The 23,168-nt window shown below is 46.0% G+C and overlaps 1 protein-coding gene across 2 annotated transcripts in view; it reads left to right on the forward strand.

The window, feature by feature from the left end:
• LOC139756112 (facilitated trehalose transporter Tret1-2 homolog) overlaps positions 1 to 23,168 on the forward strand; it is a 54,499-nt gene that overhangs the window by 13,327 nt on the left and 18,004 nt on the right. The window contains exons 1-2 of one of the 2 annotated variants that reach the window (XM_071675189.1): positions 4,985 to 5,048; positions 18,453 to 18,706. In XM_071675189.1, the coding sequence (XP_071531290.1) occupies positions 18,515 to 18,706 (192 nt within the window). In that variant the 5' untranslated portion in view covers positions 4,985 to 5,048; positions 18,453 to 18,514. Of the gene's footprint in view, positions 1 to 4,984; positions 5,049 to 18,452; positions 18,707 to 23,168 lie in introns of those variants that run through there. The other variant, XM_071675190.1, reaches the window with a different exon arrangement.

Raw genomic sequence — 23,168 nt, forward strand, 5'->3', positions numbered from 1 at the left:
AAGTGGAAATACATGGTGGACGGATTAGATTAGAAATGTTGTAGAAAAGACGAAAAAAGATAGGACATATGGTAGATCGAAAGGTATGTACCAATGGAAGTTTGAGCGAGGTAGGAGGGGAGAATCTATGATGTTTTAGTGGAATGTTAAGAACATGATGAAGGAAAGCGACGAAATAACAGATGAAGATTTTGGAAGAAAATTGAATATTGGATGTAAGAACGGAAACGTAATTGTGAGAAGTAAGGAAAGGGGGTTGCTGAATCAAAAGGTGGAAGTGAAAAGAAGATGGAAAGAGTATTGTGAAGAACTGATGAATGTGGGATAAGGTGAGGCAGCAATTGTTACATGTATGGCTATGAAGGAGAGAAGGAAAAGGATACAAGTTCAGAGGCTTATAGATGGAAGGGATGTTAACAGGGCAATAATGAGGTCGAAGGTAGGAAAGGCACCTTTTGTGGATGGGATTACAGCTGAGATGTTAAAGTATGGAAGAGAAAGTGTGACAGAGTGGATGTATTTGATATGTAATTTAACATGGGAACAAAAGGTTGTGCCTAAGGATTGGGTATGAGCTATTATTGTTCTTTTATTCAGAGGAAAAAGTGTTAAGGATATAAGTGGCAATTACATGGGAATAAGTCTGTTACGTATACAAGGAAAAGTGTATACAAGTGTTGATTGGGCATTGATAGAAGTGACGGAATGCAGAATAGATGAAGGGCAAGGGAGTTTTAGGAAAGGGAGGGGATGTTTGGCTCAGATTTTTGTGGTGAGAATGACTGTATCAATGTATCTAATGATAAATACAAGGCTGTAAGCAGCTTTTGTGGCTCTGGAGAAAGCGTATGACAGAGTCGAGTGGAATGCTTTATGGAATGTGTGAAGGATATATGGTTACAGGGGGACAACTGTTGGATGGCGTAAAAGCTTTCTTTGGAGGAGCAAATGCATGTGCAAGAATGTATGGAGAGATGAGCGAATGTTTCCACATATATGTAGGTGTGAGGCAGGGCTGTGTGATGTCACCGTGGCTTTTTAACATACATATGGATGGAGCAATGTAAGGCATGTCGTGGAAGGCAACTAAATGGAGCCTGGGAGCAGAGGGATGGAAACCCTCCCCTACTGTTCTATGTTTCCAAAAGAAGGAACAGGGAAGGGAGCCAAGAGAGGATTATCCCCTCTAAGGCTCAGTCATCTGTTCTTGATGCTACCTCGCTGACGCGGGAAATGGTTAGTGTGTGAGTCTGAGTGGAGAAAACTTGGAATAAGTGGAGTGCTTTAGATACCCGGGAGTGGACATGGTAGCCAACGGAACCATGGAAGTGGAAGTGGGTCATAAGGTGGGTGAGGGGGCGAAGGTTCTTGAGGCACTGAAGAATGTGTAGAAAGAGAGAACATAATCTGGAAGGGCTTACTGAGGAAGTTTGAAGGTATAGTAGTTCCAGCAATATTATGTGGATGCAAAGCAGGAGCTATTGAGGGTGTTGTGCGGAGGAGGGTGGTGACAATATGTGGTGTGAGGTGGTTTGATCGAGTAAGCAATGACAGGATAAGAGAGATGTGTGACAATAAAAAGTGTGTGGTTGAGAGAGCAGAAGAGGGTGTGTTGAAATGGTTTGGACATATGGAGAGAATGAGTGTGGAAAGGTTGACAAAGAGGATACATAAGTGTCAGAAATGGAGGGGACAAGGAGAAGCGGGAGACCAGGTTGGAGGTGGACGGATAGAGTGAAAAAAAATTTGAGCGATCGGGGCCTAAACATGCAGGAGGGTGAAACGCGTGCACTGGATAGAGCGAGCTGGAACGATGTTGCATACTAGGATCAACTTGCTGTCAACAGACCGAACTAGGGCATGTGAAGCGTCCGGGGTAAACCATGGATAGGTCTGTGGGGCCTGGATGTGGATAGGGAGCTGTGGTTTCGATGCATTACACATGACAGCTAGAGAATGGATGTGAGCAGACGCGGCCTTCCTGGCGCATTGTCGCGAACGCGGTAAACGGCGATCAAGTATAGTATACAGAGTATACATATGACCTACTTCATTATGAAGAGTGAGAGTTCCTCACAGCGATCACGCATCCCATTCCTAGCTGGAGAGTCAACTGCGTCATATTTGTTTTCATGACGCACTGAGCCATTATCACTCGAGCGTGGCAACAGAAATTGTCACAGATCTTATCTTATCAAATCGAATCTCGTTTATCACAATCCCTGAGCTTGGGATTTCATGAAAATTGGGACTTCTTTTCATAATCATTCTACTATCCCAACAGTGTGACTGTCTCATATGACGTGGAGGTTAGAACGAATTGCTTAGGGGGGGGAAGTGAGGGGAAGGGGGTGGTCAAGGTCGCCCACACCCCGGTCACCCACCACATGGTCGCACGGACAACGTTCTTTCACAGGACGAACGTGTACGACAACCTTGGGTTAGTGCCTCTTAAAGACAGACTACTTAAAAAAATGACGACGGAAGATAATCGCCGATCAAAGATGACCTAACAGTGATCATGGGAGGGTAATGACTCACGACCAATTACTGGACGGAACGACCAATTACTGGACGGAACGACAGTGATGTCGACGACCTCGTTCGTTTCTGAGCATCAACGACACGACGTGTTGTACCCGTCGTCCTCGAGTGTGTGTGTGTGTGTGTGTGTGTGTGTGTGTTGGGGAAGGGAGGAAGGGACGCGAAGCAGAACAGGGTGGGGGGAGGGATAGGTGGGCGAGTGGGGAAGAGCAGGAAGGGGTACTGTTGGCAGGGGCCTCCACCTGAACGAGGAGGTAGAGTACCTTGCTTGAGGATGAGCCACAGATACTGCTGGTATGAGGAGGAGGTGTTGATGAAGGTGTTGCCTGAGAGATAGTCCTCTACCACACACACACACACACACCCACATCTACTCACCCACACACACACCTCCGTCTGTCTCAGAGCAAGGCTGGGGCACCCATCCACACACCCACACCTCCGTTTGTTTCAGAGCAAGGTTGGGGCACCCACCCACACACCCACACCTCCGTCTGTCTCAGAGCAAGGTTGGGGCACCCACCCACACATACACACATACACCTCCGTCTGTCTCAGAGCAAGGCTGGGGCACCCACCCACACACATACACCTCCGTCTCTCAGAGGAAGGTTGGGGCACCCACCCACACACACACACCTCCGTCTGTCTCAGAGCAAGGTTGGGGCACCCACACATACACACATACACCTCCGTCTCTCTCAGAGCAAGGCTGGGGCACCCATCCACACACCCACACCTCCGTCTGTCTCAGAGCAAGGTTGGGGCACCCACCCACACATATACACCTCCGTCTGTCTCAGAGCAAGGTTGGGGCACCCACCCACACACACACACCTCCGTCTGTCTCAGAGCAAGGTTGGGGCACCCACCCACACATATACACCTCCGTCTCTCGGAGCAAGGTTGGGGCCACCGTGGAGCCGTGGGAGAGGGGGCATGTCTCCCACTCGCCTCAGGTCTAACCTGAGTACCCAGGCGCGTCACGTGTTTCTACACAGACATTACCAGCCAGTGCTGCGTCGTGGGGCTTAACGGAGCTTCTTTCGTTCCAACGACGGGGGACACATAACCCGAATGTCTTGTGGTGCAGAAAAACGAAGAAAAATAAGAAAACGGGTGATGCTCTGTGTGTGTGTGTGTGTGTGTGTGTGTGTGTGTGTACACTTGTTGACCCAAGGCGTCTTAGCTCCGTCTCTTCTTTATATAGAAACTGACTGTTCTACGTCTTCTATCTCATTCTTGTATCTCTCTCCCCTGACGATGTGATCATTACACGAAAGTGCACTTGGGAACTTATCGTGTTTCATTCGTCCCGACTCTCTCCAGCAGTTGTGTGTGACCGACCCTTTGAGTAGGGAGATCAAACGCTTGTGTGTCTACCGTACGTCGTGTATATCAACCATAAACATCTCATCGTCCATATACTGACCAATATACATTTGTCTTCAGGCAATATAATGACCAATATACATTTGTCTTCAGGCAATATAATGACCAATATACATTTGTCTTCAGGCAGTATATTGACCAATATACATTTGTCTTCAGGCAATATACTGACCAATATACATTTGGCTTCAGCCAATATACTGACCAATATACATTTGTCTTCAGGCAATATACTGACCAATATACGTTTGTCTTCAGCCAATATATTGACCAATATACATCTGTCTTCAGGCAATATACTGACCAATATACATTTGTCTTCAGCCAATATACTGACCAATATACATTTGTCTTCAGACAATATGCTGACCAATATACATTTGTCTTCAGGCAGTATATTGACCAATATACATATGTTTTCAGGCAATGTACTGATCAATATACACTTGTCTTCAGGCAGTAAACTGACCAATATACAATTGTCTTCAGGCAATAAACTGATCAAAATACACTTGCCTTCAGGCAATGACTTATACACTTGTCTTCAAGCAATATACTGATCAATATACACTTGCCTTCAGGCGATACACTGACCAATATACACTTGTCTTCAGGCAATATACTGACCAATATACACTTGTCTTCTTCACCATGCGTCTCACACTGACGACCTCATACCAACTCTGCCTTGTAGCAGAGTAATACACATGTGATGTGTCCCTCCCAGCAGGGCACAGACAGCGTACCTGACTGTGTTAGTCTGTGTGTTATGGTGACTGATGATTTATCTTCACGTAGCGGGGGAGGGAGGTGGACTTTTACACCCGTGGAACCCCACACCTCTCGAATCCTCTCTTCTATCAGAGAACTCTTCATACAGTTATATTCTGTTATCATTCTCATCAATTATCAGTCGCTATTTCATTACTTTGCTCCTTCCATTTATCCATTTATTTCTATACTGTCATTTACATATTGTAAATACATTTCTTTTGCTTAATTTTACATATTCGTCTCTGGTTGCTCTTTCATCTCTCATCATTTACAGTATTCAACCGATTAGGGGAAAGAATAACGTGATCAATTCACCCCTTACTCTTCTATCTTTCAAGGTGAGAAAATCATGTGGCCTCGAACCTGACACCGTAAGTGAGCCGTCTTAATTACGTGTGTGTGTGTGTGTGTGTGTGTGTGTGTGTGTGTGTGTGGTGTGAGGGTGACGAGGGAGGGAAGGTGAGGTTGGCTGGCTGGCTGGCTGGCTGGGTAAGGGTGGGGGTGTGTCAGGATGCCTTCATCAGCCGCCGGGAACAGCGTTGTTTGGAGGACGAGCGCTACATGTGCGCCGCACCGCCACGCTGCTTGCTCTCCCACCCTCCTTCCCTCCCTCACACAGTCCCCGGCCCAGCAGTGGACCACGACACACACACACGTACACTAACCCTCCCATCTTCCCTCTCGCCGACGCCGCCCGCCGCCCCCCCCGCTCGTGAAGAGAAACGGGATAAAGAGAGATAAGATAAAACATCGAAGTGAATGGTCTTGGCCGGAGGGAGCTCCCCCGTCAGCGGCGTTGGCGGAGGTGGTTGCCATGGCTGGGCTGAGTGGGCTGAGTTGTGTACCTGCCAGGGTGGGCGGGTGGGTTGGTGGGTGATGTTAGGCCTCCCTCTGCCTCACCATCTACCTCCTCCCTCCGACCTGCGCCTCATAGTCTGTACACCCACGATTGGTGTATACTCACCCACCCACCACCAACACACACCCAGCACAAACCCACGCCCGCCAACCAACCCACGCACGACACTAATCCACGCCCCTAACTAACTCACACGTCACACCCTTACCTTACAGCCACTTCCCCCCAACCCCTACATCACACACGCTTCCTTTCCATGCCCTCGCCACACATCTACCTCACATCATCTCTTCCCCACACCCCCTACCTCACACCTCATCCCCTCAACCTTGAAAGACGTTAATCTCAGAAGTGTAATGTATTCCCATCCTTCATGATACACGATTCGTCCTAATTTAGCCTGGACACGTACCACTGACCCCTTGTGCGTCAGTTCCTTGTTACCTCGAACCACCATCTGAATAAATGAGGATCATCTCATCTAGGGTCATTATCCCCTTAACTACCATGTCCAAGGCCATTGGCTTGAAGACCACCTGCCCTCGCTTCTCGTACGTTTATCCCCCCAGGCAAAGAGGTCACGATGTATAAACAGTGTTGTTGAAGGTAATTGGTGGTCTTCTAGCAGAAGACCCTGTTGCTGTGCCTCGGTCTCTTGTGGGGGGAGGGTGTGTGACGCGCGAAAGGCTAACCTCCCCTCAACATGTCGACAGTTAGGGTGGCGCTCGCACTTCCTCTCTGTTCATACCGTTTCCTCGCCCGCCTGTAAACAAAGCTGGTGGGTTTGTGGGAGGGAGGGAGGTGGGGGGGGGGGGATCTCTAGCCTCAGCGTGATCAGTGTGGCAATTACCCTTAGGGTAGTTCGTGTGTCGTGCAGTAATCTCGAGTGTTGATTCGTTAGGTTTTTTTTTTCTTTTCTAAATTTTCCGTCATTGATTTTGTGAAACTGTCACGGTTTATTTTTTTCTCATTTTCTTTAATGATTTCGTATTGTCTTCAAAATTTTGTGTATATGTTTTCTTTGGAGAGTTCCTCATCCCCCAAAATCTTCTACAGATTTTTTTGCAAAATCTCGCTTTCTCCTCTCTAAGTACTTAAGCCTTTTAGTTCCATTTCATTTGATCATCAGTGACACTCAAGAAGGCGGGGGATTCCAAGCCTGGATCTCTGTGGGCAGCGTCGGAGCTTCAACACATCAACAACACTTCCCATATGATCACTCAGACGTCTCATCTTCTTAAGCCTTTCATTTCGCCTCTGGCCTCTGGTCCGGTCCGCACAGGTCTGAGACTTTCATCACACACACACACAGTCTTTGAACACGTCTATCTGATGCTGGAAGTCGATCTGGTGTACAAGGTACGAAACAGCCAGTGTTCTGGTGGTATGAAGGTCTGATGACATGTGGACCACATCGTCCTTCAGTCTCTGGCCACGGTCCAACACGTTCCATTCCTTGGTCTTTGTGTGCTTCGCGAATCTGCCACGAGGTAGTTCAGTCTGGTCTATGGCCTGTACTTCACTAAAGGCTTTTCCCGGCCTGAGATCGTCTTTTAACGACCATAATGAACAAAGTCTGCCGAAAATAAGTGATCAGTGTATAGAACTATCACACGTACATGCCCATGTACGTGCGTGACCGTATATGTACATGCCCGTGTACGTGCGTGCCTTGTACGTGCATGCCCGTGTAAGTGCGTGCCTGTGTACGTGCATGCCCGTGTACGTGCGTGCCTGTGTACGTGCATGCCCGTGTAAGTGCGTGCCTGTGTACGTGCATGCCCGTGTACGTGCGTGCCTGTGTACGTGCATGCCTGTGTACGCGCTACGAACGTATGGGCGAATCATACGGCGTTCTACCAGCAATAGGTTCGACTTCTTGTTCATAGTCAATAGACACATCAACATGATGAATGTGTTTTTTTTCTGCACTTAGTATCTCTCTAACCCACATGTTTTATCCACAAAGATATTTTTCCCAGTCTAAACAACCTGTCACACAATATCTACTAGATGGAGAGGAGCAATATTCATGCAACTGAAATTTCAGAAAAATATATATGTATATTCAACATCTTACATCAGTCTCGATATATTTTACGAGGGCTGGCATTCGGGAGAGAGAGAGAGAGAGAGAGAGAGAGAGAGAGAGAGAGAGAGAGAGAGAGAGAGAGAGAGAGAGAGAGAGAGAGAGAGAGAGAGAAGAAAGTCTTTCCCTTCATCAAACACTTCCTCACCAAAGTCATCACTGAAAAATGAATGCCAGCTTCCACCTTCATACGAGCCAGTGGGCCACACATACAGGGTGAGGGCGCACGGACTTTAACAGGTATATAGAACACCCGACGAAGGCCGTTCAAGGTCATTCGACGGATGATTATACCTTGAGGTTAACGACCCTAATAACCCTAGCAGCTGATAAGCATGTAGTCTAAATAAACAACCAATCAATAGAGAGGCGTTGCTTACGAGTCGTGTGTGTGTGTGTGTGTGTGTGTGTGTGTCTGTGTGTGTGTGTGTGTGTGTGTGTGTGTGTGTGTATGTGTCTGTATGTGTGTGTGTGTGTGTGTGTGTGTGTGTGTGTGTGTGTGTGTGTGTGTGTGTCTGTGTGTGTGTGTGTGTGTGTGTGTGTGTGTGTGTAAGGAGATGCAACTGTAAAGTAAATGATGTGTAAAGAACCCTGGAGGAGGACAATAGTGGAGGGACGGGTCTCGATGCTCTCATGTTGTTGGAGACGCTTGGCGTCTCTTGCGAGAAGGTGGTACACAAAGCAGGACGAGTGAGGGAGAGGAGGTAGGACACGCTCCATGCTACCAGTATAGGCCAGAGTGAGGATGGAGGGGATGAGAGTATGTCAAGTGGTATGAGGGCTGCTCTCCACTGCTGTCTCCGGGTGATTGTAGGGTGCAATTAAGTGATACTCAGTGTATATGTGTATAATGTGCAGGAACAAATGATGGTATTCAAAGATGCTTCGTTATTTACCGGGGTGTGCTCTAATAACCCCCAGCCCCTTTACTATATATATATATATATATATATATATATATATATATATATATATATATATATATATATATATATATATATATATATATATATTCGCCATATCCCGCGTTAGCGAGGTAGCGTAAAGATACATAGGACTGAGTCTTAGAGGGAATATCCTCACTTGGCCCCCTTCTCTGTTCCTTTTTCTGGAAAAATCAAAATGGGAGGGGAGGATTTCCACCAACCCTACTCCCTCCCCTTTTAGTCGCCTTCTACGACACGCAGGGAATACGTGGGAAATATTCTGTCTCCCCTATATATATATATATATATATATATATATATATATATATATATATATATATATATATATACTCCGCCGTTTGACAGCTATTTGCCCATACACGTGATATTATTTCAATCCTGTTACCAACCCAATGCATAACTGTTGGACTGTTTAATACCTTCCCTCCTCCTCTGGGCCGAGCTGAGGTCGGGCCATCAGTGTGAGGGTGTACCGTGGTAGCCGGAGATCTGGCATCGCCAACAACAACAGCAGTAACCCTGCCAAGTCCAAACTTACTGAAATCGAGGTCTGAATCAACGAGAGCGTCCGAGGGTTGGTGGGAGGGAGGGAGGAGGATAGAGCCGTGCGTGTTGCCATACCCCAGGTGTGGTCTATTTCCGAATGCGGGACTTGTCGCTATCTACTATATCCAGCTGAAGTTTCACGCTACGGCTTAAAATCGTGTGTATTTAAGATATCTTTTGAAGGTATATATATATCTATCTCTCTCCCTACATGATGGATACGGACAGACAATACACATAATGTATCGAAATTATCTAAATTCAAAAAGCTTCCGCACCGGTTTTAACGTCTATCAGTCGGCCGCTGCGTTCCAAACCCACTCACTTCTAACCGCTTAAACTTTACTGTTACAGTCCACTGTACTGTTCTTTTATTTTTTTTTTCCTCGTGAAAAAGAGTCAGTGAAAATTTATCCTACTTTCTCTTGCACTAATGTGCGTGTTCTCAGGTCATTGCGTTTCGATCAGTATTAGTATATTTGTGTGCAGGACACCGACGATAGCCTAGTTAAACTCTTTCGTGTGACCACAGATCCGCTATCACTGTCGGGACACGTAAGATACCTAGAAAACTTTGCGGTCTGCCTCACTCCCTTGGACGTTTGAAGGTTTGAAAATAAAAATGGGCTGTGACGAGTACATCTCAAAAGAAAAGTGTACGTACATTTTCGATGCTCTGCGACGTTTTAAACGCCGTGTATTGGTTGGTTGACGTTATAAATATCATAGTAACCCAATTGTGTAAGTTTTTACGATCGGGGAGATGAAGAGAGAGAATTGACGGAATACACACACACACACACACACACACACACACACACACACAGTGTACAGATAATTACACAAGGGGAAAGACAGAAGGGTAAAGGGAGATGGTGGAGAGCGGTAGGGCAGAATTTAGAACAGAAACACAAGCTGTAGACATAGCCAAGAGCTCCACGGCAGCACTAATATGGAACACGCCTAGTCCCCACCACGGAGTCACTAAACCCCGAAAGACACTTGAGTCATCAGTCAATATACTACATGGAATACGGTTGAAAACGTCGCTATGGAAAGACCAAAGGACAAATGTCATACCTATAACCTATAAGAAAGGAGAACGGGAGATCCGTTGAGCTACAGAAAAGGAATGGATGGCCCTGCAGAGTACAAATTACTTGAGACAAAACAGATTCAGGGGGGAAAAGAAGGCCATGAGTAACGAATCTCTTAGATTTGTAAGAGAGAATGAGCTATTTTTTAGAAGAAAAAAAAGTGGATTAATTTGCATTTGGACTGCCAGAAAGCATTTGACACTACGCCGCAAGAGAGGCTGATTAAGAAGCTGAATGGATCACCCGGCAGGAATAAGAGGAGAAACTCCTTCAGTGGTTGGATCATCCGTGTGGAAAGGAACAATGGAGGTATATCATGGGTCAACGGCATCAGTGGAGTACCGCAGGGTTCTTCTTCTGTTCAGGGACCTTTACTCTTCTTGATCTGCGTAAACACCTTGCCAGGAGGTGTGGCCTACTGCTGGAATACGTTTACTTGATGACGCAGAGGTGAAAAGTGAGGGAGGGAAATGCTTCAATTCACATGCTGACCTTGACAGACTCCAATGTCACTCTTATGCATGGTTGAAGAGATTCAGCCACAGCAAATGTAAAGTAGTGAGGATAGGACACAGTGAAAGAAGGCCTTGATATTAATACTATCAAGTGATGACGTCATCCCTAACCCTTGCCAGAGACCCACATTAAGAGAATGATAAACAAGTATCTGTTGGCAAATATATTTCAACAATGTTCAAGTACGTGGTAGAGGAAATATTGAAGAACCTGTTCATATCTTACGTAGGCCATATCCTACGTAAGGTCATACCTAGTATATGCTATCCTACGTAAGGTCATACCTAGTATATGCTATCCTATGTCAAGCCATGCCTAGTACATGCTATCCTACCGTAAGGCCATACCTAGTATATGCTATCCTACCGTGAGGCCATACCTAGTATATGCTATCCTACCGTAAGCCATACCTAGTATATGCTATCCTACGTAAAGCCATACCTAGTATATGCTATCCTACCGTAAAGTCATACCTAGTATATGCTATCCTACGTAAAGCCATGCCTAGTATATGCTATCCTACCGTAAGCCATACCTAGTAAATGCTTCTCAAGTTTGGTCACAGTACCCAAAGAAGCACAAAGGGCTAATAGAGAAAGTCCAGAGAAGAGCAACAAAGACGGTACGTGAATTAAATGAACTGAGTTACAGGGAAAGGTTGTGAGCTTAAAATTAGCCCATCATGGAAGAGAAAGGTTACAAGCTTTAAATTAGCCTATCATGGAAGAGATAAGAGTGAGGGGTGACCTGATCACAACCTTTAAAGTTTTTAAACACACGGATGACATAGACAGGGAACAGTTTTTCGTATGTGTAGGGGACAGAATCCAAGGATAAGTTTATGAAGAAGGAACGCAGATAATACAGATGAAATGGAGCCCCACGAGTGTACAACTCCCTCCCTGCACAGCACAAATACGTAATTATAATGAACAATCCTTAGCTTAGCTCAGTCAAGTTTCTTCCAAACCAACAAGAAGAGCACACTACACACACACACACACACACACACACACTCACACACACACATAACTAGGCTACCGAAAGTCTATCAATAACGCACCCAAATACGTATCGTTCAAACAGGTCTTCCCCTTTCTCAAAAATTCTTAAATACTTTCCCTTGTCTTTTCTTTTTCCCCGTTTCATAATTCTTTCTACATTTCAATTAAGGGCCCGGCCTTGCATGTGGACTATCTGTCCGTGACTGGAGCCTCCAACATACTGGGGGCTTCCAACTCTGCAACAGTGTTCCCATTCTCGACTTCACCTTTCCCCGTCTAGCCCCATTCTTCCTCCTCTTCCCCGTGGCAACCAGACACAAAACAAAAACAAAAAATCAGTGTCAAGCGAAGGCCACAAGTCACACACACACACACACACACACACACACACACACACACACACAACCATTTGGCCTATTTCCAAAAGCCTTTATACTTTACCACTGGGTTGCAACACGGCCCAACCATGAAGAGGTCCCGGATCCTTTGTGGTTTATATTATTCATTTGTTTAGGAAAAGTACGTTTTAAAATTGCTTAAGTCTGTCTTAAGTATATTTTACTACGAAACATTTATTTGGATGATAAGACTTTTCACGATATAACTTGAGAAAAGTTCAGGAACACGACATTTATATAACAGATGATGTATCATCCACATCTAATAAATTATCTAGTATATCACAAGATGAAAACTACAAAAATTTAGGGACTGGTCAACACGGAGGCCAACCACGGGTGCTAAAAGTAAACTATACAGACTAGGAGCAAGTATACCAACAGACCAGCAGACTCGAAGACTGCTTGTATGATTATGGGACACAAATATACAGATAGACCTTCCAACTCTCATACATTTTACGTGGGATAATCATTTGGACCAAATACATTTATACTACAAATCTCTTACGTAACCTGAAATACTAGAAAGCACTCGAGAGTGAGTGGTACGTGTGTTTGAAATACTAAAGATCCTCCTTTGTTTCATTTGGCAAGACCTATTTGCTATAAAGGACTAGACTGAACAGAAAAATAACAAATGTGAATCACTAAAACATTCATCAACTGTACATTTTACGAGATTAATCAGCTATGTCTATGTGCAAGAGAGGGAATAGCCTAGTCATGTTTCTTACACTACGTGATGTTGTTTCGCTTCAATAAATCATTCAAGATATAAACAAATATCGAATAACCGTCCAATTTCACTCAGTTATGCTGAATTTTGAGGAACGTGAGAGGCTGAGAAAGGGCAGCGAATTTTTCTAATAACTTGGCTCCAGTCGTAGCTTCTATTTCAGTCATGAAGGACAACAGCGGGTCTTCAACCCTGCCGGTGCAATGACCGAACGAACACGGAAGCTTCCTCGGTCTGTCCCAACGAACGTGGGGAAAAAATCTAAAATGCCAACGATTGCAAGAGCAAACGAGACAGATCTAATCAAATCTAACCCTTTCATGGTTGTTAGATATACAATCCTGTTTATCCACATACCAGGAAAATCGATCCAAGGTGACGAAAAGTACGAGTCTCTCTCTCTCTCTCTCTCTCTCTCTCTCTCTCTCTATATATATATATATATATATATATATATATATATATATATATATATATATATATATATATATAGACATCATTATTACACGAAAGTGCACTTGGGAACTTTTCGTGTTTCATTTTTCCCCGTGGACTCATAGGTATATATATATATATATATATATATATATATATATATATATATATATATATATATATATATATATATATATATATATATATATATTTCTTTTCTTTTTTGCTTTGTCGCTGTCTCCCGCGTTTGCGAGGTAGCGCAAGGAAACAGACGAAAGAAATGGCCCAACCCACCCCCATACACATGTATATACATACGTCCACACACGCAAATATACATACCTACACAGCTTTCCATGGTTTACCCCAGACGCTTCACATGCCTTGATTCAATCCACTGACAGCACGTCAACCCCGGTATACCACATCGCTCCAAATCACTCTATTCCTTGCCCTCCTTTCACCCTCCTGCATGTTCAGGCCCCGATCACACAAAATCTTTTTCACTCCATCTTTCCACCTCCAATTTGGTCTCCCTCTTCTCCTCGTTCCCTCCACCTCCGACACATAAATTCTCTTGGTCAATCTTTCCTCACTCATTCTCTCCATGTGCCCGAACCATTTCAAAACACCCTCTTCTGCTCTCTCAACCACGCTCTTTTTATTTCCACACATCTCTCTTACCCTTACGTTACTTACTCGATCAAACCACCTCACACCACATATTGTCCTCAAACATCTCATTTCCAGCACATCCATCCTCCTGCGCACAACTCTATCCATAGCCCACGCCTCACAACCATACAACATTGTTGGAACCACTATTCCTTCAAACATACCCATTTTTGCTTTCCGAGATAATGTTCTCGACTTCCACACATTCTACAAGGCTCCCAGAATTTTCGCCCCCTCCCCCACCCTATGATCCACTTCCGCTTCCATGGTTCCATCCGCTGCCAGATCCACTCCCAGATATCTAAAACACTTCACTTCCTCCAGTTTTTCTCCATTCAAACTCACCTCCCAATTGACTTGACCCTCAACCCTACTGTACCTAATAACCTTGCTCTTATTCACATTTACTCTTAACTTTCTTCTTTCACACACTTTACCAAACTCAGTCACCAGCTTCTGCAGTTTCTCACATGAATCAGCCACCAGCGCTGTATCATCAGCGAACAACAACTGACTCACTTCCCAAGCTCTCTCATCCCCAACAGACTTCATACTTGCCCCTCTTTCCAAAACTCTTGCATTCACCTCCCTAACAACCCCATCGATAAACAAATTAAACAACCATGGAGACATCAAACACCCCTGCCGCAAACCTACATTCACTGAGAACCAATCACTTTCCTCTCTTCCTACACGTACACATGCCTTACATCCTCGATAAAAACTTTTCACTGCTTCTAACAACTTGCCTCCCACACCAAATATTCTTAATACCTTCCACAGAGCATCTCTATCAACTCTATCATATGCCTTCTCCAGATCCATAAATGCTACATACAAATCCATTTGCTTTTCTAAGTATTTCTCACATACATTCTTCAAAGCAAACACCTGATCCACACATCCTCTACCACTTCTGAAACCACACTGCTCTTCCCTAATCTGATGCTCTGTACATGCCTTCACCCTCTCAATCAATATCCTCCCTTATAATTTACCAGGAATACTCAACAAACTTATACCTCTGTAATTTGAGCACTCACTCTTATCCCCTTTGCCTTTGTACAATGGCACTATGCACGCATTCCGCCAATCCTCAGGCACCTCACCATGAGTCATACATACATTAAATAACCTTACCAACCAGTCAACAATACAGTCACCCCCTTTTTTAATAAATTCCACTGCAATACCATCCAAACCTGCTGCCTTGCCGGCTTTCATCTTCCGCAAAGCTTTTACTACCTCTTCTCTGTTTACCAAATCATTTTCCCTAACCCTCTCACTTTGCACACCACCTCGACCAAAACACCCTATATCTGCCACTCTATCATCAAACACATTCATCAAACCTTCAAAATACTCACTCCATCTCCTTCTCACATCACCACTACTTGTTATCACCTCCCCAATTGCGCCCTTCACTGAAGTTCCCATTTGCTCCCTTGTCTTACGCACTTTATTTACCTCCTTCCAGAACATCTTTTTTTTTCTCCCTAAAATTTAATGATACTCTCTCACCCCAACTCTCATTTGCCCTTTTTTTCACCTCTTGCACCTTTCTCTTTCTCCTGTCTCTTTCTTTTATACATCTCCCACTCAATTTCATTTTTTCCCTGCAAAAATCGTCCAAATGTCTCTCTCTTCTCTTTCACTAATACTCTTACTTCTTCATCCCACCACTCACTACCCTTTCTAATCAACCCACCTCCCACTCTTCTCATGCCACAAGCATCTTTTGCGCAATCCATCACTGATTCCCTAAATACATCCCATTCCTCCCCCACTCCCCTTACTTCCATTGTTCTCACCTTTTTCCATTCTGTACTCAGTCTCTCCTGGTACTTCCTCACACAAGTCTCCTTCCCAAGCTCACTTACTCTCACCACCCTCTTCACCCCAACATTCACTCTTCTTTTCTGAAAACCCATACAAATCTTCACCTTAGCCTCCACAAGATAATGATCAGACATCCCTCCAGTTGCACCTCTCAGCACATTAACATCCAAAAGTCTCTCTTTCGCGCGCCTGTCAATTAACACGTAATCCAATAACGCTCTCTGGCCATCTCTCCTACTTACATAAGTATACTTATGTATATCTCTCTTTTTAAACCAGGTATATATATATATATATATATATATATATATATATATATATATATATATATATATATATATATATAATACATCTGTGCAACTGTGCCATAAAATTTCATCAGAATGTCACCTCCATCACCTTGTATGAATGGTGCAAGTATGAAGTTTGTATCAATGTACCGTTTTCGGGTTATCTTGCCGACAAGAATGTGGCCAGACAGACGGACAGACACACACACACACACACACACACACACACACACACACACACACACACACACACAGACGCAGGAATGAATGACATAACGCCCCCCCGTGTGTACTCAAGTCGTGACAGGACATATCAAAACGTAACGAGAGAAATATCAAATGAATTAGCTCCCAGATTTCTCATCCAACACACACAACCTCCTCCTCTCTCCTCCTCCTCCTCCTCCTCCAACCCTGGCTATTTCGGAGAAGCGTCACACATGCGCTTAATTCCTTCCCCAAGGTTGAAAAAAAAAAAAAAAATATATATATAATTGTATCCCGAAAGTTAAAACTGGAGACGGAAAACATCATACGCAGTTGTGGTGATACGAAGGAAAACTGCATGCGCAGTGATACTAAAGGATTATAGATGTCGCATGCTTTGTTTAGCATGGCATGACGCCAAGAAAAACAGGGTGGGGGAGAAAAGAGAGAAAAAAAAAAGGGTTGTGCTACATTGTGAGACTCGTTCACGCGCACTCAAAGACTTCTTCCATGCTCTCCTTAGCACGACTCGACGGTACGACCCTTGAGGACACAATACTGGTCCTGGAACACGACGACGGTACGACCACAGAGAGAGAGAGAGAGAGAGAGAGAGAGAGAGAGAGAGAGAGAGAGAGGGGCTTCTCGTACGACTCCTCCTCCTCCTTCTCCCTCCTCCTCCTTCCTCTTCCTCCTAAGCTTCATGATGGCTTGGCTCTGAGGGAGGGAGTGAGGGAGTGAGTGAGGGAAGGGAAGGGACATCCATCATCAACCAGGTTCAGGGGGTGGTCGTCGTCCCGCCCTCGCTCTTATGGGAGTTTAAATTCGGTGAGGGTCGCGGCCGGCCCAGCTGGCTGGCGGCCAAGCTTCCGCCATCATCAACAGGTCGTCTTCCAACAGGTGTTGGACCTGCGTGATCAACGGCTTGGCTGCGCTCTTATGCCAAGGGGGCTATTCCAACGTCGTCAAAGCCCTCACCACAGGTCGTACCTGGTCTTTTGACCTGACCCTTATCAAAGGTCGTACCTGGTCTTTTGACCTGACGCTTATCAAAGGTCGCACCTGGTCTTTTGACCTGACCCTCACCACAGGTCGTATCTGGTCTTTTGACCTGACCCCTCACCACAGGTCGTACCTGGTCTTTTGACCTGACCCCTCACCACAGGTCGTACCTGGTCTTTTGACCTGACCCTCACCACAGGTCGTACACTGGTACTCAAGCCACTTCCAGCACCCATGATGTAAAAGCCAACAGACGAACAATAACCGAGTACTGGAGGATATGATCTTCGTGATCAAGAATGAAATTAATCGAACTTAAAATCCCTACCACAGAACCAGGCTACCGTGCTGCGCGCGTATACACACACACACACACACACACACACACACACACACACACACACACACACAAACACACGTTGTTAAACAACACCTTGTGTATTTCCCCCACTACTCCACACCCACCACTCAAAAAGGTCTTTCAAAAGAATAATAATAATAATAATTCTCATTTTTACAACATGAAACCCACTTAAGAAAAATATTATTAATCTTTTTTAAACATATTTTCTATTGATTATTGTAAACATGTTCCCTATGGATCTTCCATTCTCAAACATGTTGTTTTATCGAAATAAGTCGAACTGTCTGTCTTGTCTGTCTGTCTTGTCTGTCTGTCTTGTCTGTCTGTCTATCTGTCTTATATGTCTGTCTGTCTTATCTGTCTGTCTATCTCTTCTGTCTGTCTTATATGTCTGTCTGTCTATCTTTGTCTGTTCGTCTGTTTTGTCTGTCTATCTCTGTTTGTCTGTCTATCTTTGTCTGTCTGTCTGTCTTGTCTGTCTATCTCTGTCTGTCTGTCTTGTCTGTCTGTCTCTGTCTGTCTGTCTGTCTTGTTTTGTTTGTCTTATTTGTCTTTTCTGTCTGGCTGTTTGGTCTGTCTATCTTGTCTGTCTATTTGTCTGTCTTTTCTGTCTCGTCTGTCTATCTGTTTATCTGTCTGTCTGTCTGTAATAAAGTCAGTGATTCCGTACGAGACAGAGACGCCTTTCCTCCCCTTATACCGTCAATGACAATGTTTCCTCTCCCTCACTTGCAGAAGTGACACTCGAGACAGAGAGAGCGCGCGTGCGCGCGTGTCAGAAAGCGTCCTTTTCAAGAATGACTTCGGTCGACGAGATCACGATGAAGGAGGCGCAGAAGGAGGAGGGCGAGGCCGACCAGTTCCTCGAGGGCGTCCAGGAGAAGGACACGGAGCTGACCTTCACCCTGACGAAGGAGGACTCGGAAGAGGTCAGCAAGGTCAAGGGCGAGCAACACGAGGAGACATGTACGCCACTCATTACCACTAAGGTGAGTGGGTCATGGTCATGTCCCAAACTACCAGGTCATGTCTTACCCTCCTCAGGTCATGTCTTACCCTTACCAGGTCATGTTACCCCTCCATCAGGTCATATCTTGCCCTCACTAGGTCATGTCTTACCCCTCCATCAGGTCATGTCTTACTCTCACCAGGTCATGTCTTACCCTCACTAGGTCATGTCTTAACCCTCCATCAGGTCATGTCTTACCCTCACTAGGTCATGTCTTACCCTCACTAGGTCATGTCTTACCCCTCCATCAGGTCATGTCTTACCCTCACTAGGTCATGTCTTACCCCTCCATCAGGTCATGTCTTACCCTCACTAGGTCATATCTTACCCCTCCATCAGGTCATGTCTTACCCTCACCAGGCCATGTCTTACCCCTCCATCAGGTGATGTCTTACTCTCACTAGGTCATGTCTTACCCTCAACAGGTCATATCTTACCATCACCAGGTCATGTCTTATCCTCCATCAGGTCATGTCTAACCTTCCATCAGGTCATACCTTACCCTCACTAGGTCACATCTTACCCTCACTAGGTCACATCTTACCCTCACTAGGTCACACCTTACCCTCACTAGGTCATGTCTTACCTTTTACCAGGTCCTGTCTTACCCTCGACAGTTCATATTTCAACCCCACCAGGTCATGTTTTACCCTCACTAGGTCATGTCTAACTCTTACCAGATCATGTTTCACCCTCACCAGGTCATGTCTTACCCTCACCAGGTCATGTCTTACCCTCGACAAGTCATTTCGCAGCCTTATCAGGCCACGTCAGTCTCACCAGGTCAAGTCTTAGCCTCATCAGGTCATATCTCAGCCATAGCAGGTCATGTCTTAGCCTCACCAGGTCATGTCTCAAACTCTTCAGGTCACATTTCAGCCTCACCAGGTTATATCTCAGGTTTACCAGGTCATAGCTCAACATAACATGACCAGGTCATATCTCAGCCTTCACCAGGTCAAATCTCAGCCTTCACCAGGTCATACATATCTCAGCCTTCACCAGGTCACCAAGCAGAGGCCAGTGGCGAAGTCATGATAAGATCACACACACACACACACACACACACACACACACACACGCAAACAAACAAACAAACAGGTTACAGGAAGGCAGTTAAAAAAAACAAACAAACAATTAAGCTTCAGCGATGACCACTCGGTAGACGCATAGATAGATAGAATGATAGATAGATAGATAGATAGATAGATAGATAGATAGATAGACAGACAGAGATAGATATAGATAGATAGATAGACAGAAAGACATACATAGATAGATAGATAAAAAGAGACAGATAGATAGATAGACAGACAGACAGATATACAGAGAGAGAGAGAGAGAGAGAGAGAGAGAGAGAGAGAGAGAGAGAGAGAGAGCCTTCACGAACCAGAGGACCCCAAGAAAACGGAAGATCGGGGAGGAGGGGGGGATTGGCTACCCACGATGGCGAAGGAAGCGTAGAAAACGCCCAACATGCGCTGCACTGTGATGTCGCCCAGATCCGCCTCCTCCTGTATTTACCAAACTGAGCGACCACTTCAGGCAGCGAACACGACCGGACGGACGGACGAGCAGTGAGATGTTCAGAGCTGACTATCAACTACCCGAGCGACTATTCCTCGGAGGAGGCAGCCGCCCACCGCTGAGTCCAGCAACCTGCGGGCAGACGAAGGTGGTTTAGTGGCGGCGACTGCGCCGACGACATGCGGAGACGTTCCTGCGGCAGCCAGGATGCGGCAGAAGGCCCGGGTGGACGAGTGTCTGGAGGTCACAAGGTGAGAGGACAAGCGGCCGGCAAGTGGCTGTATCCTCTCCTCCAACCAGGCTCCAACACACACACACACACACACACACACACACACACACACACACACACACACACATCCTGAGTCATCTATTGACCAGCATTTAAAGGGATGATAAACAATGAGGTAGTGTGTGGTCGACTGCCACGCCCAGGATTCGAACCCATGTGGGCCCGACCCACTCTAGTCCTAGGGTGACTCATGGTCAGCAACGCTATCCACTCTCGCCTCCCGTAACACACACACACACACACACACACACACACACACGCACAGAGTAATCGCACATCCTACATCAGATGGCCAGTACCAGAATATGCTGCTCAAGTTTGGTCTCCGCATCAAAGAAGAGCTAATAGAGAGGGTACAGAGGAATCCAATACATTGAGGACCAGAATTAAGGGGCATAAGTTACAGGGAAGGTTATACAAGTCTTAAAATTGCCCACCGTGGAAGAGAAAAAGGTGAGGGGAGACTTGATCAAAACTACGTTTATGAACCAGATTGCAGACTTAGTGAATAGTTGTTTGAATTTTTCATACATAATCGCCATTTGTCGCGTTAGCGAGGTAGCGTTAAGAACAGAGGACTGAACCTTAGAGGGAATAGCCTCACTTGGACCCCATTTATGTTCCTTCTTTTGGAAAATTAAAAAAACGGGAGGGAAGGATTTCCATCTCCAATATTTTAGGGACAGAACAACCAGAACACACACCATAAAATATAGGGACAGAACAACCAGAACACACAGCATAAAATATAGGGACACAACAACCAGAACACACAGCATAAAATTTAGGGATAGAACAACCAGAACACACAGCATAAAATTTAGGGACAGAACAACCAGAACACACAGCATGAAATTTAGGGACAGAAGAACCAGAACACACAGCATAAAATTTAGGGACAGAACAACCAGAACACACAGCATAAAATATAGTAAGAAACTTGTTACGAAGAGACGTAGTAATGATGATGTATTTCTGTTGTATAAAGAGTGGCGTATGAATGGACTTCAATGACTGAAGGCACGCTGAATGCAGACGACAAGACGCAAGTTTCGAACTGTGTAAGACAGACGAGGAAGTCCAAGAGATGGGAACTCCCCGCCCACGAGCGTAAGGGAAACTAGTTCCCATTCTCGGAGATGTGCGAATGGGTAATCACAGACGTGTTCTCTCTCTCTCTCTCTCTCTCTCTCTCTCTCTCTCTCTCTCTCTCTCTCTCTCTCTCTCTCTCTCCGTCGGAGTAAGAGAAGGTGCCCCCTGAAAAGCGACGGACGCTCACCTTGAAAGGGACGTGTACACTGAGTCACTCTCTGTACCCCGCGTGGGGAGAGAGAGAGAGAGAGAGAGAGAGAGAGAGAGAGAGAGAGAGAGAGAGAGAGAGAGAGAGAGAGAGAGAGAGAGAGAAGAGATCACAGCATCCGGAGCTTTGGCCCTGGGTGTCAACAGGCTGCCTCTTCTCCTCTCCCCCACCTCCTCCTCTCTCTCTCTCTCTGTCTGATCCTCCCGCGCACATGGTGCCCACCTGGATGGATCATGAGCAAATGAACTTAACTGACGAGTAAATAAGTGTGTGTGTGTGTGTGTGTGTGTGTGTGTGTGTGTGTGTGTGTGTGTGTGAGGAAGTTCGCGTCTCCTTTGCATCAGGGCCTTCACACGCCTCCCAGGTGGTGGTGGGCGGGTAGCCACATGGTGTCCCACACGTGTAAATGAAGTCAGATTTCCCAAGAAAAGTGCCTTTAGAAAGAGTCTCAAGTGTCTCATTGTGTGCATAATGCTGATCCAATCGCCCTCCGTCCTCCTCTGTGCTCCTCTGTGTTCCTCCAGTCCAGCCCGTCGACCCAGACATGCGACACGCTTGCACACCCAACACTGGCGGTCGCCCCGGTCAATCATGGTCCGCTTCCGGCCTATTATGCATTTTCCAAGGGAGTTTAAGGTCGCGCATTAACCACCAACCACCCTCACCCTCTCCCTCAATCTCTCTCTCTCTCTCCCTGAGCAGATGTTACGTAACACCTGCGTGTGTCGGTCTCGTGTTGAACTGTGTACGTCCGTCGGTGTTGCTGAACTTCGTCCGTCCGTCGGCCGGTGTTGCGGAACCTCGTCCGTCGGTCGGTGTTGCGGAACTTCGTCCGTCGGTCGGTGTTGTGGAACTTCGTCCGTCCGTCGGTCGGTGTTGTGGAACTACGTCCGTCTGAGGGTTGCGATGGTGACGTCTGTCCGTTCGTGATGTAATTACATCAGTCTGTCCGTCCCTGTCTCGCTGGTGTGTCGCCCTTCGACTTGTCTCGCTGGTGTGTCGCCCTTCGACTTGTCTCGCTGGTGTGTCGCCCTTCGTCTTGTCTCGCTGGTGTGTCGCCCTTCGTCTTGTCTCGCTGGTGTGTCGCCCTTCGACTTGTCTCGCTGGTGTGTCGCCCTTCGTCTTGTCTCGCGGGTGTGTCGCCCTTCGTCTTGTCTCGCTGGTGTGTCGCCCTTCGTCTTGTCTCGCTGGTGTGTCGCCCTTCGACTTGTCTCGCTGGTGTGTCGCCCTTCGTCTTGTCTCGCGGGTGTGTCGCCCTTCGACTTGTCTCGCTGGTGCGTCGCCCTTCGACGTGTGCAGTACCGAGAAACCCACTTACCTTTC

Source organism: Panulirus ornatus, chromosome 20 (genome assembly GCF_036320965.1).
Source record: "Panulirus ornatus isolate Po-2019 chromosome 20, ASM3632096v1, whole genome shotgun sequence".
NCBI classification, from domain to species: domain Eukaryota; kingdom Metazoa; phylum Arthropoda; class Malacostraca; order Decapoda; family Palinuridae; genus Panulirus; species Panulirus ornatus.